The sequence below is a fragment of the Sturnira hondurensis genome, unplaced genomic scaffold, assembly GCF_014824575.4.
Source record: "Sturnira hondurensis isolate 20B ecotype Veracruz unplaced genomic scaffold, ASM1482457v3 Scaffold0016663, whole genome shotgun sequence".
In the NCBI taxonomy this organism is placed as follows: domain Eukaryota; kingdom Metazoa; phylum Chordata; class Mammalia; order Chiroptera; family Phyllostomidae; genus Sturnira; species Sturnira hondurensis.
Window position 1 is genome coordinate 15,782,482 of NW_028089294.1, and position 16,386 is coordinate 15,798,867.

At 52.1% G+C, this 16,386-nt stretch overlaps 1 protein-coding gene across 4 annotated transcripts in view; it reads left to right on the forward strand.

Moving 5' to 3' along the window:
• The first annotated feature begins 456 nt into the window (after positions 1-456).
• OTOF (otoferlin) overlaps positions 457-16,386 on the forward strand; it is an 82,014-nt gene continuing 66,084 nt past the window's right edge. For all 4 annotated transcript variants that reach the window (XM_037066520.1, XM_037066519.1, XM_037066518.1 and 1 more), the window contains exons 1-2: positions 457-535; positions 16,208-16,266. In XM_037066520.1, the coding sequence (XP_036922415.1) occupies positions 457-535; positions 16,208-16,266 (138 nt within the window). The remainder of the gene's footprint in view (positions 536-16,207; positions 16,267-16,386) is intronic.

Here is a 16,386-nt window from a genome sequence, read left to right on the forward strand (position 1 = left end):
CACATCCATGCCCACTCCTGGTGGCAGAAGAGCTTGCCTAAGAGGGAAGGCAGAGCACTGCTCAGAGGTTGGCAGGAAGCTGTGCTCCAGGAACTAAGAGACGACACCCGAAGCTGGACAAGGCTTTATCTGGGAGCAGGCAGCTGCTGAATAATGAATTCCGACCCCGTCTGCATTCCCAGGCTGCACGCTGGGTGCACACACACACAGAGATACACGCTGGGCTGACAACTTGGAGGGGCGGGGGCTGGCAGGGCTGTGAGTCTCCGCGAGTGGAGTCGCTGGAAGGAGCAGCTCTGCTCTGTTGCCTTGGTCTCTGTGGGCAGCATCGGAGGGGGCTGGGAGGGAGGAGGCAGCGGCAGAGCGGAGGGAGGCGTGTGAGCCACGCTCCCGGGCTCCGGGCTCGCTCTTCTCCGGCTGCTCCCACCTGGCAGTGCCCGGACTCTCCACACCAGCATGGCCCTGCTCGTCCACCTCAAGACGGTCTCGGAGCTGCGGGGCAGGGGCGACAGGATCGCCAAAGTGACTTTCCGAGGTAGGGGAGCCCCTGTCTTAGGAGGACCTCAGCTCTGTTGGGGAGGATGGATGGGGAAAGTTCTGGTGAGGCTGGGGCACGGAGGCTTCTCCTGCCTCCTGCCCCTAGCCCGAATGGCCATTGTGATTTCTGGAAAATCAGTGCCCCCCATGCTTCCACGCCTGCATCTGTGTCTGCCTCCTCCCCTACTTGCCAACCCAGGCGCCCTGCCCAGCCCTCTGACTGCAAGGGGTCCTGGGGAAGCAGAAGTGAGCTCCCCATTCCTTGGCTCAGGAGGACCCAGGGCAGGGGGGGCCAGCCCTGCAGAGCTTTCCCAGGCCTCCCCTTCCTCTTTCCCTATCTCCAGAAGGTTGGTTTCCTTGGGCACAGGGTGGGGGTGGGGTTTGCAGGCTGGAAGACCCAGCGTGGCTCCTAGGAAACAGGTAGCCAGGGGCTCCTTGGGCCCCAGTAGGACGGGGGTTCTGTTGGCTTCCTGCAGGTCTGTCCACGAGAGGAAGCCCTGTGAGTCCCCCTTGTCTCCCCTCTGTCAGTTCTCTTTCTGTCTTCCTTCTCACTCATGCATCCAGCTACCAAATATTGTCATCTACATGCCAAGGCTGAGAGCCGAGTATGACCTGCTCTCAGGGAGCCCACGTCCAGTGGGGTAGGGACCAGGGGGCAGACAGACAGGACAAGCGTGTGACACAGCAAGCATGGGACGAGTGCAACATGCAAGCTACAGAAGCAGCACCCTGACCCAGGCTAGTGGTCAGGGAAGGCTTCCAGGAGGAGGTGACACCTCGGCTGAAACCTGAGGGACCAACAGAAGAGAGCAAAGTGAGGAGCTGAAGACAGAGCAGGCAGAGGGGACAGGATGCCTAAGCCTGGTGGGGGGGTGGTGCCGATATGTGGGAACAGACAGGCTCCATGAGGCTGGAGCCCAGAGTGGGTGTGGGAACTGAGGTTGCAAGACAGGCAGAGCCACAGAGGTGAGGCTGCCTTCATCCTGAGGACAGTGGGCAGCCCCTGAAGGCCAGGCCGGGCTCACCTCTGCCTTTTATTCACCTCTGCCTCTGCTTGGCCACAGCCCAGCCCTCTTGGCCAGAGGCATGTCAGGTAGCCTTTGACAAAAGGCCAGGGTACTCCTCACTGTGCATGGCTTTCCCCGCAGATACTGGTCTGAGGGTGGGATGGGAAGATGGGGGAGTGGGGGAAGAGCAGAGAGAGCACCGCAGGGTTAAAGAAGGAAGCGAGGATCGGGCAGGCCCCACACACACCAGCACCTGTGCCAGGGGGAAAGGTGAGACCATGTGGGAGCCTTCCCAGACCCCTCCTACCCCTCGCACAGCAGCCCCTGCCCACATCACCCCCTCAGTCAGGCCGGCACTGGGCAGGGGGCCCTGGGCAGCCCACACTGCAGCCTTTTGTGCACAAGAACAGCCAGGGGTGGGGAGGGGAGGAGGGCGCTGGGCTGCCTGCCGCTTCCCACAGCAGCCCCATGACTGCTTTCTCTGCGGCACCTTGGGTGCTCTGCATGCCACCTGCCGGCCCGGCTGGCTTTAGAAAAAGCAAATGTGTCCTTTCATCTGTGAAATGTGGACATGTGTTGGGCAGACAGCGCAGTAGCTGGCCGTTTAGCTATAGGTTGCTATGTTACACCTACGGCAGGGCAGCCCCAGGCCGCACAAGCCAGTCCCGTTCCGGGCTGGTGGTGATGAGACCTGCATGGGGTTTATTAGCAGAGGGACTGGGGCATGGTGGCTCCAGCTCACAAGGCCTCACCCCAGCCCTGCAAGCCCCTCTGTCTCCCCCTGGTGCACCAGGCTGAGCGCCCTGTCTACCTGATGCCCACCTTTCTCTTTGAGCGGTGGGGCTGGCCCTCCAGCCTCAACAGGCCACACAGGAATTGGCCTCCCCGACACCTGGGCACTGAGTGGAGAGACACACCTCCAAGCCCCGTGTGTGCAGCAGGTGGCCACAGGCAGAGCTCTGTGGAAGGGCCTGGGCAGCCAGAATAAGCCGATGGCGAGCAGGTTTCCAGAAATACTCCTTTATAAACACCAGCGATGCCTCAGCCATTCACCTGCTGTAGCCAGCACTATTGACAGCAATAGACACTCAAAGACGAACACGTAGAATAATGCAGAGGGAACCGATCCAGTGGAGAATGGTCCAAGGCACCTGGATCTGCAGCTGCTGGTGTCCGAGCAAAGTGAGAAGGTGGTGGACAGTGAGAGGTTCTCCCGGTGCCGCGAGTGAGGGAGCCCTCGGTGGGTTCTGCCTGTTGGGAGTGGCCCGGCGGACCACATTTCAAGCACTGGATGAAATGCGGCCTGACTTTCTGTGCTCGGACACCCAGGCTGCTTGGGGAGCAGCCCTGTGAGGTCATGCTGGAGAAAGGTCTGGACACGGGGCCAGAAGCCTGGTCCTCATTGGGTTATGCCACTTTCTTTGCTTCTCTGACTCTCAGTTTCCTCATCTGTAGTGTGGGCATAATGATGCCCACCTCACCAGGCTGCTTCAAGGAAACGGAGGAAATGGAGGGGTCTGAGGAGAGAACACTGAAATGGCCAATGTGTTCGTAAGGTGAACATTCCAGTTCTTGGGGCAGACTGTCCTGTGGGGACTGGGCGTGTACTGGCATTGTTCCTGGCCGCCCCTCTTTTCCCACCGCTCAGGTCAGCCGGCCAGGCCACACTGGGTGCTCACCACCCAGCTCGGTGCCTGGCTCTTAGCTCTGTCTGCACTGACAGCCGCTCTCAACCTGGTCCTGCCCTTGTTCATTCGTTCATTCATTCATTCACTGAACACGCTGATATCTGGGGGCAGGCCTAAAACCCCGAAGGGAAGAAAACACAGCCCCTGTCCTTCAGGGTCAGATAGGAGACACCAGCAGGCCCGGACCTGGGTCCTGGCCATACACACATGCCCACGGGGCCTCAGGGCCTCAGCTTTCTGTGGACAAGATGAGACAAAGATCCACTTTAAGCACAGGGAGGGGCCTGTAGCCAGAGTCAGATGCAGGCTGCCTAAGAAGGAGCCCTCCTGACCTCAAAAGGGAAGCAGTTTTAGCTTAGGGTTAGCCTTTCGTCAGCTCCTAAAACAATCCTCAGCGCCCGTTGGAGCCATGGAACACAATGTGGAAAGAGTCCTCCAGCCCTGCCTTCTGGCCGGTGTCCCGCCCCATCCGCACCTGAGCGGCACCTGGGCTGTCAGGAAACCAGTGACAGGCTGAGTGGGCCAGACCCGTGGTCTCCCTTTCTGTCCCATCCCTGGGCTTTCTGGCCAACAACCCGAGTTTGGGGATTTGGTGTGTGAGATGGGTCCTTCGGGTCTGATCTGCACGTAGTTCACGCTTGTTTTTATCCCCGTGTCCCCTCCTCTCCCCACCCCACCCCACTGTGTTCCCACCACACTGAGCTTCCTGCCTTGAGATGCCTATTCCCTCTGCCTGGTATAGCCCCTCCCACCCCCCAACCCCCCAACCCTCCACCTTGAAAACTTCCATTAATTTTGTTCATCCTTCAAGGCTCCAATGTCACCTCCCCTGTGAAGCCTCCCCCTCCCCTGCAGTACTGTGTGCACACTCCTCCCACAGACCAGCCGGGGCACTTTGTGCTTTAGAGAGGCCCCAGCCCTGCCTGCTGCCCTCGAACCCGAGCCCCTTCAAATCAGGCATCCGCTCTTAGCTATTCTGCCAAGACCCTGCAGAGCATGGGGCCTGCTCTCCAAAGTGAACACCAAATGGCTTCTGTTTTAGGGGTATTCATGCACTAGTGGGTTTAAATTCTTCTACTCTGGCACTGGCACCCTCTGGCTCATTTCCCCACCTGTGATCCCTCGTCTTTTCTACCCAAGGGGCATTAGGGATAGGAAGAGGCCCTAGGACACAAGAATCAGAACTCTGGCCCATGCTCCCCCCACTGGCCTCCCAGCCCAGAGGACCTTCCAGCGCCCCAGAGAGATGCTAAGCTTACCTTGTAGCCAGAGTCCAGCTCTGGCCCACAGGTCTGAAGCAAGAGGGGCCATGTGTGGCCTCACCCTGTCACTGAAGGTGCACTTTCTGAGCAGTCCTGTGTACAGGAGTTAAGGGCAGGACTTAAAGGCAAGCCAGGGACTCACACCTGATAGAGGAGAAGAAACATTTCCAGACCTGGAGGGCCAAGGTGCGCTTAGGGGGAGGGTGTACGTACACTGCAACCTGCTCAGAGGGCAGCGGCTCACTCCCAGCTGCTGACACCAGGGAAGGCTTCATTAGGGGACAGAGGCGGGGGGTGCACTTAAGGCGGGGGGTCTTGAATAACTGCTCGCACAGGTGGCAGTGCAGAAGGAGGGCTGAGGAGGGGCTGTGGTGGGGAAGTGAGGCCACCTGGGTGAGGGACTGACGGGACCAGAGGCCAGAGGAGGATAATCTCAGATAAGTACAATGACTGGAAACCACCAGGATTGTCTGGAGCAGCAGCTGCAGGATGTGGTGGAGGGAGATGAGCTGGGAGAGGAGCATGGGGCCAGGGGTGACTTCGTGCTGGGAAGGAGCTGGGCCCCCGCTAGGCACTGGGGGCAGGAGTCCCCTTACTCCTGGCTGCAAGGACCATTTCAGACCCCAGATTAGATGTACTTCCCCCATTAAAATGGGGGAGCTCTCCCTCTTGATGCTTATGTGACTTCTAGATGGAGATGTGTACCCCGTCCCCAGAGAAGGAGACAGAGGTAGCTCAGTACCCGGGGGCCTGAGATGCCCCTGGGGTGCCTGGGCCTGTGTGCGCTCCAGCCCGGCCCAGTTCCTCCTCTCTCGGAGGACGTGGGAGGGTGTCGCCCCACCGAAGGCTGCAGAGAGGGGGCCTTTGGGACAGGCTCTGCTGGCTGTGGACACAGCTCCATGCTTTTGCTGTTTATCTGAGTGTTGAACCGTGCCTGTTCTACCTTTCCCAGCACACGCAGGCCCCCCACCACCCAGGGGACTCTCTCTGCCTGAACCCCATGGGTGAATGTCCCCCGTCCTACCCAGAGCCATCCAATGCCGACCCGGGAAGAAGGCAGAACTGATGAAAATTCTCCAGGCTTCTCCTGCTTTGGGAGACAGGGCGCTTTTTTGATATGGAAATGACCATGTACTGTCTCCTGCTACAAAGGCCTTTGGCAAATAGGCTGCTGGAAACTCGCTCAAAAACAGACTTGCAAATTACTTCCCTGAGTTGCAAAGCCTTGTTTATCTCATCCCCCATTCCTGGGGACATAAAGTCCGCATTCCTCCCACCTTCTCCCATCCCTGGTCTCATTCACTTTTAAAAATTATTCACTTTTCACACTGGAAAACCTCAGGTATGTACAAGAGCAGAGAGAACAGTGTGAGGGCCCACGTCCTCCCCACACGACCTTAACCACCAATCATGGCCAATCTTGTTTCCTTGGTCCCCACCCTGCTCCCACCCCCCAAATTACTCAGAAGGAAATACCAAACACCATAGCATTTCATCTGTAAATATTCAGTACATAGTTATAAAAGACCAAGACCCAAAACACAAAAATCCACATATTATGTTACTCCTAAAAAAATTAAGTTTTGCTTAATACTATCAAATAAAATCAGTGATCAAATTTCTAATTGTCTCATCACTGTCATAAGTTTTTTTCCAATTCACTGAAAACTACATTTTAATGTGTTTTGTAAATCCAATGTGGAATCATCCATTCGCTTGCTCTGTCACTCATCCAGGCAATAATATTCACTGAGGGCCAGCTCAGTGCCAGGTGCGGTTCTAGACACTGGGGTGACAACAGAGAATGAGACCGACAAGTCCTTTCCTTTAAGGGGAAGCTAGTCATTGCATAAGTCTCTAATCATGATGAATATTCTGGAAAGGGAGGTACAGGTGCAAGGTGGCATGAGGCTGGGAAGCCATAGATGGGGGGGTCCAGAAGCTGCCTGAGAACGTGAGTCAGAAGTGGTTAGGAAAGATGGCAGGAAAGCACCTATGACCCGAGGTAGGAAGGGGCCACAGCCTTGGTGCTCAAAGTCGACCACCTGGGGCCAAGCAGATGAAGCTGGAGAAGTTGGAAGGGCCCAGGGAGGAGGTTTTACTGAGGTGGGAGGGGCTGATGTTAAAGCTGGCCCTTGAGAGAACAGCATTTCAGCAGGGACAAGATCGCCAAGAGGTCCCATTCCAGGCAGGGGGTCAGTGTCAGCACAGATGCAGAGATGCGGAGCTGTGTTTGGGGGTTGGGGAGTGCTTGCTGCAGTTCCAGGGGGCTGGGGTCCGAACGCAGGGGGTCTCAATGTCACACTGCAGTTTAACGTTGCTTTGTAAGTGGATGGGAGTTCCAGAGCTCTTAGCCAGAGAACAGGATGGCAAGCTTTGGAAAGAACACCCTGGAATTCAGGAGTGCCACAGACCAGAGCCCAGGGAGAAAGCAGGACAGCAGTGGGGGCAGAGGGCTGTGCCTCAATGGGCAAGAGTTTGAGTTTGAAGAGAAGGCGTGACATGGACTCAGAAAAGGGGTAGCAGCTCTGGGATTGGAAGTGAGCGGGAGGACAAGACGTGGGCACCCCTGGATTTTGCACTCGGTCACTTGGGTAAATGGCGAGGCCACCAGTGGAACCAGGAGCAGGCAGGAAAGAGCAGGCTGGGGTGGGGAATGTAAAGTGGACGAGTTTGCTGGTGGCTTGTCCTAGTGAAAATGTCCCCCGGCAAGCCCCAAATGAGGCTCTTAGCGTGAGGAAAGTGACCGGAGCCCAGTGGTTTGGGAGTTCAGGCGTCAAGCAAAGGTCTAGGAGAGCCGAGATTGAAGCTCTTATAGGGCTGCTTGGGGGTCAAATGAGAAAGGTGAAATAGTGAACTGCTTTACAGACTGTAAATCGCTGTGGGAATGTGAGGATTATGCTAATTATCCCAGGACTCCTCATGCTGCCAGCCTTCTAGAGAGACAGGGATAGAGTAGATTATGACCCCATAGACCCTGAGATTTGTGGGGTAGCAGAAGAGAGCCTTAGTCAGTCCTCCTCTGGACTCCCACCCATTGTTGACACCCCAAAGTCTGCCAGACAGATGGGGTGAAAATGCCAGGAGTCACTACCATTTGGGTGGGCTTCTCCAGGGCAGGCACCTGGCCGGCTCCCCAAGGCCAGCAGAGTGACCGGCCCAGACAGAGTTGAAATGGAAGTGACAGGAAGGAGCCGGCCTGCAGGTGTGGCAGGTGCAGCTGTACAGTTAGCATCTGGGCCACCATGGAGGCCCAGGCCCAGGCAGCTGCAGGCAGCGGTCCCTTTCCCTCGCTGACAGTCCCAGAAAGGTCTCCTGAGGCAGAGGAGAACACCTGATCGCTTTTACCTTTGGCCCTTGTCTGCTTCCTGCCTGAGCTGCCCCACTCGCTGGACGCTGGCTCAATAATCTCTGTTTCTACTCTCCTGTTTTTCAAAGCCGAAGGGCTCATTGGCTTAGTTGGAGGTCGGTTTTCACTGATTGTTTTTTTTTTAAGCCAAAGTTCAAAATAAACTCAGGACTGCAATTTGAACACTAGTTTTATCTTACCCATTTGGGGATATGGAAAGAGTCACCTCCCATCGTGCCTCATTATACCCCCAGTGCCTGGCACAGGTCCTCTCCACAGCCTGTGGGCTACTGGGACCTCACGCTCCTCCATCTGTGGGTGCACAGCTATGGGTGTACCTAAGGCCAGCAGTTGCTGAGTGTGTGGCTAGCACTGTCCTAGGCCCAAGGAGAAATATTGCATACTCTCTGTCTGCCTCAGTGCCTAGGTGTGAACAAATGGGGTCCAGCACTCTCGGTGGGTTATGGAATTTGAGTGAGCACCTGGAAGGACGAGCAGGTCTGAGCTGAGCTGGAGAGACGGGGTTTCTAATCCCTGCCCTGCTTCTCCCCACCTTGCACACGAACCCCTGACCCAAGCCTGAGTTTCTACTGTGTACTTGCACCCTGACAGGGTGGAGGTGTGGAGACAAATGAGAGGGGGTAGAACAATACTTGAATAAGATTCATGAAAAGTAAAGGGTTAGAGGTGGACAGAGCCTCCATCTAGCTGAGGAATGGCAGAAAGGGCTGAAAATGCTGGTGATTTTCCAAGAGCACACTATTTAAGGAACTTAAAGAATAGCTGCTTTCCTGGAAAACTCTTTCCGAGTTAAATTTCTCCACTTTCCTGTCACTATAAAATTGAGTGTGTGTTCTTCATAGGAGCGGAGGTGTTGTTAGAAGAGACCATCACAAACTATCAGGCAAGAAAATCATTAGGGACACAGAAGAGTTGACAGCACCATCAACCGCTTTGACCTCAGCGGCATTTCTAGAACATTAAGCCTCCAAGTGGAAAAGTGCTTATTCTTCTCGAATGCACACGGAACACTGGTGAAGGCAGACCACGTGCTAGGTAATTAAACAAACCTCAATACATTTCCAAAGACGGACCTGTTACAGAGGATGTCCTCTGGCCACACTAGACTCCAGTGAGAAGTTAATAACAACAAGAGATTTTTACGAAGCTCCAGCTATTTGGAAATTAAAAAATACCCTCTAAATAACCTATAGTCGAAGACAAAAACAAAGAGAAATTACAAAATATTTCAAACTAAATGATAAAATGCAACATATCAATATTTCTAGTTTTCAATACTTACAGCAGGAAAGAAAAATGCCTAAAACCAATGACCTAGGTTTCTGCTTTACAAAACTACTAAAAGAAGAGCGAACGAAACCCAAGTGTTGAAAACATTATGCTGAGGAAGTGAGACACAAAAGACAATGTATCGTATGATGCCGTCATGTGAAGTGTCCAGAACAGACAAATCCATAGGGGATGGAAAGTAGTTAGTGGTTGCTAGGGACTGGGAGGAGGAGAGAATGAGCTTGGGGTCTCTTCTGGGGTGATGAAAATATTCTGCAGTTAGAGAATGGTGAATTAAGATTCAGTTTTCTGGTTTTTGAATTATATCGCAATAACTATAAACTGAAAAATTAAATGCAGGAAGAATAAAAGGAAAGAAATAGAAAACAAACAATGGCGAAAACTGACAAAGTCAAAAGTTGGTTCTTTAAAAAAATTAATGAAATAGGTAGCAAGTCTGATCAAGGAAAAAAAAACACGAATTGTCAATATCAGAAATGAGAGAAGGGATATTATGAATTAAAAGGAAAATAAGGCGATATTATAAATAATGTTTTCTCAATAAAGTTCTACAACTCAGATGAAACAGACAAATCCCTTGAAAAACAACTTACCAAAACTAATTCAAAAAGAAGTAGAAATCCTGAAGAGCCCAATATCTATAAAGAAATCGAATCTGTAATAACAATGACAGTGATGATGATGGATGGTGATCACACGCTGCTTTCCAATAGGGAAAACTACAGGCCTGGGTACCCTGACTGCTGAATTCTAGAAAACATGTAAGGAAGAAATAATACGAACCTTACACAAACTTTCAGAAACTAGAAAAGGAAGAACACTTCATCACTCATTTTATGGTACCAAAACCTGATAAAGACCTTATACAAAAAGAAAGTGAAGGCCTGACATCCCTCATGAACAGAGATGTAAAAATCCTTGACAGGGTATTTGTTCATCGAGCCCTGGCTGGTGTGGCTCAGTGGACTGAGTGCCGGCCCGCGGGCTGAATGGTCGCTGCTTTCGGGTGAGGTCCTCAGCTGGGGCCTCAGAAAGGCAACTGATTGATTTATCTCTCCAGCATCAATGTTTCTCTCCCTCTCCTATGCCTTCTCTAAAAAGAAAGAAAGAAAACTTTCTTCTTTTATTAAAAAGAAAGATATCAGCTCATTGAATAGCAACATATGAAAGGGAGAGCCTGTCGTGACAAGTGAGTTTTATCCTAGAAATGCAAGGTTAGTTTAAAAATGGAAAATCAGTTCAAGTATTTCACCACATTAACACAACATGAGAGATAAACCACCAGTAGACGCCGATAAAGTATTTGACAAAACCCAACACCCATTCACAATAAGAGGCCTCAGCAAACAAGAATGGAAAAGAACTTCCTCAGTCTGATAAAGGACAACTACAAAAGCATCCAACTAATACAAACTTAACCCTGAAATGTGAACTTCAGGGACACGAGCAAGGCAAGGTTGTCTGCTCTCACCACTTCTATTTGACATTGTACCAGAGGTCCCACCACAGCAGCAAGGCAAGTGGGGGGAGACTCACACAGACTGGAAAGAAAGAACTCAAATGGCCTCTTTTCACACACACACACACACATACACACACGCAACCTAGTGGGTTATGTAGAAAATTCTAAGGAGTCTCCATAAAACCTACCACAACTAATGAGTGGATTTAGCAAAGTTTTAGGATATAAGCTTAATATACAAAAAACATATTTCTATAGAAACCAACCAGTTGGGAAACAGAAGTTAAAAGGTAATTACCCTTATACTAGCATAAAACAGTTAGCAATAAATTTCACTGAAGACATGAAAGACCTTTACATGAAAAGAAGAAATGCCGAGAGACAAAAGAAATGCAAATATATAGAAAATATATGATGTTGATGGATTAGAGGATTCAGAATTGTTAAATGTCAGCTCTGCAAAAATTGATCTATAGGCTGAACACAATCCTAATAGAAGTCACATCAGACTATTTGGTATAAATTGAAAATTATTTAAAAATTTACATGGACATTCAAAGGATCTATAAGCACCAAAGCAATAGGAAAGTGGAGAAGAAAGTTGGAGGAATCACAATATTTGATACGATTTGATTGACTAAAAATAGTACCTGGATTGTCTGGTAATTACACAGGTATAATGCATTTATCAAAATTCATCGAGTTTTGCACTTAGGATCAGTGAACAAATTTTACCTACTGATAGTTAAAAAAAAAAGAGCTAACCACACCTAAAAAACCTGAAACTTAAAAAATATTATGTAAGATAGGGAAGAAAATTATTCCTGATTATATACTACTAAAAATACACTTCCAAATGTGATTCATAATAGAGGAGACCATTTTCATATTTAAAACATAGCTTAACCATCTAAAGGACTCATTAGGAGGATAATAGCCTTTTCTTATTGGGTGATGAACTGTGCACCAGGTGTCAGCACCAGCACTTCCTCCGTTTTCTAGGTGAGATAACTGAGGCAAAGAGAGGTTCACTTCTTCCAGAGCTCACTGCCAGCAAGTGGCAGAGCTGGGGTCTGAACTCAGCAGTGCAGCCATCGAGCTTCACCCCATCCGAAGGCCCCTTGTGCTCGTGAGGGATGCTTTACTCAGACTTGCACAGAAACTGCCTCTAGCTGATCTCACTGTGGTTCCGGCATGTGGGCTGGTCCAGGGTGATTGTCCCAGTTTGCAGCCATTGACTCTAAGACCCAGTGTGTTCCCCACTTCCCACCCTGAGCTGCAGCACCAAGTCCCACACCTGCCTGGGCCTGGCTCTTTCTCTGCACAGGGATGCCTGGCTTCTGCTGCCTGGGCTGGTGGGAGTAGCTGGCCTTTCGGAAGGAACAGGCTGATCTGAATGGGGGAGACAGAAAACAGCTGGGCTGCCTCTCCTGGGCTGCTGTGGAGGAGTAGAAAGCAGGCACATTTGGGGGTGTCACAACACTGCCTCTAGGAATGGGGTGCTTGCTGAGACACCCCACACACAGTCGGTCCCAGCCAAGACTGACAGTGAGGTTCTGCTGATTTTGAATAGCAACAAGGAACCATAGTGACAGGTCTGAGTGACAAGCAGGGTGTTTCTCTCTATACCTAGCTCACACTGGAGAGAGAGGAAGGTTCTGATACAGGCCACAGCACTAGGTCCTGGGCAGGACCACAGCGTCCCCGAAGCTTGTCCTCGGGACCTTCCCTTCTCCATTAAATGCACCACCACCTGTGCCCTCTCAGGACCCCGGGACCCCGGGACCCCGGCCCCAAGGGCTTCCTTCTGTGGGCTGCTCCATTTTCACTGTCCCTTCCCCATCCGAACTCACCTGTCCTGCATCCCACTCCACTGTCCTGAGTCCATTGGCTGCTCCACACTTGCAAATCTTGCTCACACTGTTCTCCCCTCCCAGATGCCCCATCACCCCCCCAATCTCTCTGCAGGGCCAGGCCCAATGGTCTCCCCGTGAAAACGCCCGTGCCTCTGCAGCACCTTCATGATCTGCAAGGTCACTCCTTCTCTTCCCGTGTTCTCACTTCATTTACACCTTCCGCATGCCAAGGACCAAATTTTGCCTCATTCGGTAGCTTTTTATATGGCTGATGTAGTCCCTTTCTGGATTGTAATATGCTTCTTCAGTCGGCATCCCTATGTGAGATCTCTGTACAGCCCACACCGGCTCCCCAGGAGCTGACACAGTGGGAGTGGACGGCCCTCTTGCACGTGGGCATGAATGAATGCACACAGGCCAGTAGCCCGACCCTCACGTGCCTGCCTTTGCTCAAGGTCCGGCTCTAGCAAGGAAACCTGTCTGGGAAAGGGAGCTGCTTGTCGCAGACGGGACGTTTTGTCCCCTAAGTCACAGTCCATGAAAGCCTAGCACTCCACTCTGCATTTGAGGCAAGAGCTAAGCTCACCTTCATTTCGGAGGGTGGGTGTTGTCGAATATTTGAAAATGGCAGATGACACACGAGTTACTTCTATTAAGCTTTGGACTCTGAGCCCTTCCTTTTGGGTGTCCCCAGTCATGGCACTTACTAAAGCTGTGAGCACAGCATCTGTTCTCCAGATGCTTTCATTTATCGGCTGGAGTTTATTCCAAACCGAATGGCTCAGCAATCCCACGAGCAGCCAGCCGCCTCTGCGCAGGGGCAGGGCCAGGGAGGCTGTTCAGTTTTTCCATCGAATGGCCTCCCTCCATTCATGAAACCCTCTCCACCGCCGAGAACAGGCTGCTTTCTTTCTCTGAGAGCCTTCTCCTTGATCTTCTTTGTGGCAAGAAAGGCGATTGGCTATGGGAGTTTGAGTGGTTTGTTCCAGAAAGCCATTTACAATAGAGCTGAAATTTCAACAGGACTGGTGTTGAGTGGGATAGATGTTAAAGTGGAAATGAACTTGAAAGAAAGATGGGGTTAGCAGGCCCCAGTGATGACCCAGGAGGGATGGCCGAGGTCCCCTGGCTCTGTCCTAATGCGTACGGCAGGTTCCCTGGGGTGGCCCCTGCCACTGTTGGTAGAAATCCTCCTAAAAGGCGGCTTTTCACACATGCTTCCTGCCTTTACACTGTTTCTGTATGATTGGTTTGATATGTTTCTGCAAATCCTTTTTTTCCAAAAAATATCTAGGAGTAAAATCAAACTCATCCTGCTTGACAATATCCACCACACTTAAGTCTCCAGGGCCTCAGGCAATGAGCTTTTACTGCATCTCGAAACAGCCCTAATGCGAGAATTCTGCAGTGACTAATTTTACTGCCTTCCGCATCCTCTCTAACAAGGCTGTAGGAAAGAAAACGCAGGCGGGGAGCCTTGCAGCCTTGGTGACTTCATGCCTGTTGAAACCCTGACACCACCCCTGCCTGCCCCACCCCCCCGCCCTGAGCCACTTAATTCTCACTCAGGAAGGTCCTAGCACGCAGCCTGGCCCTCCAGTCCTTTAATCATTCCTAGTGCAGGTCCTTGGGGGATCCCCAGCGCAGACACACTCACCTGATTCTCAGTTCATATTGCGCGCTACCTGTGGGAAAAATCTGAACAAGCTCGAGCATTATCTCTCCTGTTTCCCTCCCCTCCCCTGGCTGCCTTGCGGTTTGATGTTGAGGGTTTTCTTTCGCGGTATTTTGTTTTGCTTTGTCCCTGGCTAGTGCTAAAGAACCTTTCTTTCCCATCTGTCTACTTCATGTCTATTTTCTGGCTATGTAGTTCTGCTTTATAGCTCCTTCCTCGTTATCTCGGACGGGATGCAAGCCCTCCTCACAGGCCCCTACTCCACACACTCACACTTTTTCTGACCATCCACTTGCTTCTGATGTCAAACAGGAACGAGCCTGCTTGGCTGGGCCTTGTCCCTCATGCCCTGGCCCCACCACCGGGGCAGGTCGGAGAGCTCACCCCCACCCCTCCTGGGCCTGGGGCTAGTGACACTGGGTCTCCCACGTTTCCTGTGGGGAGGAGAGCCTACGTGCCCTGCCAAGTCCTCTCCTGGGTCCCAGCCTGCCCCTCAGTGACAACCCAAACTAACCCTCAGAACGGGATCGAGTTCCCCTTTGAGATAGCTCTTTAACAAAATGGTCTCCTGGTTTAGACTGGTAAAGGTTTAAGCGTTTTTTCTTTTTGTTACAAAAGTAAAGCATGGTCGCTGAAAAGATTTCAAATTCAGGTGTATACAGTCAGAAGTCAGAGCGTGCTGCTTTCAGTACCTTCTTGCTGCCCCCGCGCCCCCACCCAGAGGTAACCCCTTTTAGTGGTTCGAGCTCTTGTCTATTCCCACCTAAAACAATTGGGTTTGAAGGGTTTTTTGTTCTTTATAAACAGGATTCTATTATCCATGTTACTTTTTTTGGTGTTCACTGGACAGATAATAATAAATTTATCCTAACTAGTAATTTATTTTTATTATTTTTCACCCCATCTCTGGGTTTCTCCTCATAGAAGTTAGAGCCCCTCTCCTCCTTCCCCATACTCGGTATTTATCTTTGGTCTCTGTACCACTTCTCTGAGTCACGCAGAAACGTATCTTGGGGCACTTAATGTATGGTGCTGAACTGCTCAGGTTCCCTGCTGTCCCCTGCTAGACCATCTGCTCCCTGAGTAAGGGGATCTTTATCAGTCCCTCTATCCCAAGTCCCCAGGATGCATGCGGCCTGGTACAGCATAGACTCCACTGAATGTTTTCAAAGTGACCTGAACTGGCCGGTGTCTCCCACACATTACCCACCCCCTCCCCCACCCCCTCCCCCAACCTGCCCCCATTCTTTCCTGATTATGGGTCTTCCAGTAACCTGGGCCATTTCCAACTGCATGGGCTAGAACTTCTGCCCTGGTGGGTGGTGTGTGGATGGGGGTGCTGGGGGTCCGGGAAAATGTGTGTCCACATCACCCTCCCTGTCCCCTGTGCTGGTAGGTAAAGGAGGGGACGGTGTATGGGAGGAATCACCCAAGCTTTCCCCTCTGCTAAGGCTGAAGAAGAAAGGGATGAGAGGGTGGAGGAAGGTGAAGGCCCTTGGCTTCCAGGGAAGAAGGTCTGGATGCATCTGGCTGTCCCAGGGCCTGCCTTGGGCAGGAGCTCCAGATATGGCTACAGACCGGGGCCTAGAAGGGAGCTGCCGCTGGGTGGGGTGCCCACTGTCCACAGGGTCAGGCCTCCGCTCTGGCTGCTGCAGGCCAGGGAAAGTGAGCAGAGCTAAGGAGACCACGAAAGAGGCCAAGAAAGGGAGGGCAGCATGGTGGAGAAAAGAGGCCGAGGTTCCATTCCCACAGCTGTCTCTGGCCAGCCTTGGGCCTTCTTAAGCTTAGGAGCCCTGTGTGTAAAACGCAGCTGATGACCTTTGACCCGCCCGCCTCATGGGGATGCTGAGAGGGTGGGAGGAGGATGAGACTCGGTGAGGACCTGCCCATCCTGGATGGAGAGGGCCTCGCAGGACACAGGGCAGGATGGGAGGTCTCATGGTGCATGACAAGGGCCCTGCGAGCCCAGCGCTGCAATGACGACCACCAGGTCAAGGGGTCCAACTCCAGCTTCTTGTCTAGGGAGGTCTGACTCTACAGTTCTTCTTTCCCCCACCCAGGGCAATCCTTCCACTCCCGGGTCCTGGAGAACTGTGAGGATGTGGCTGACTTCGATGAGGTAGGACCCCCCCTGACCCTGCCCTCAACCATCCCCAGCTCAAGCCCCAAGCCCAGAGGGGAACCAACACCTCCCTGCTTCCCGGGGGCACTCTGCCCCAAATCCTGGAAGGTGGGCTTA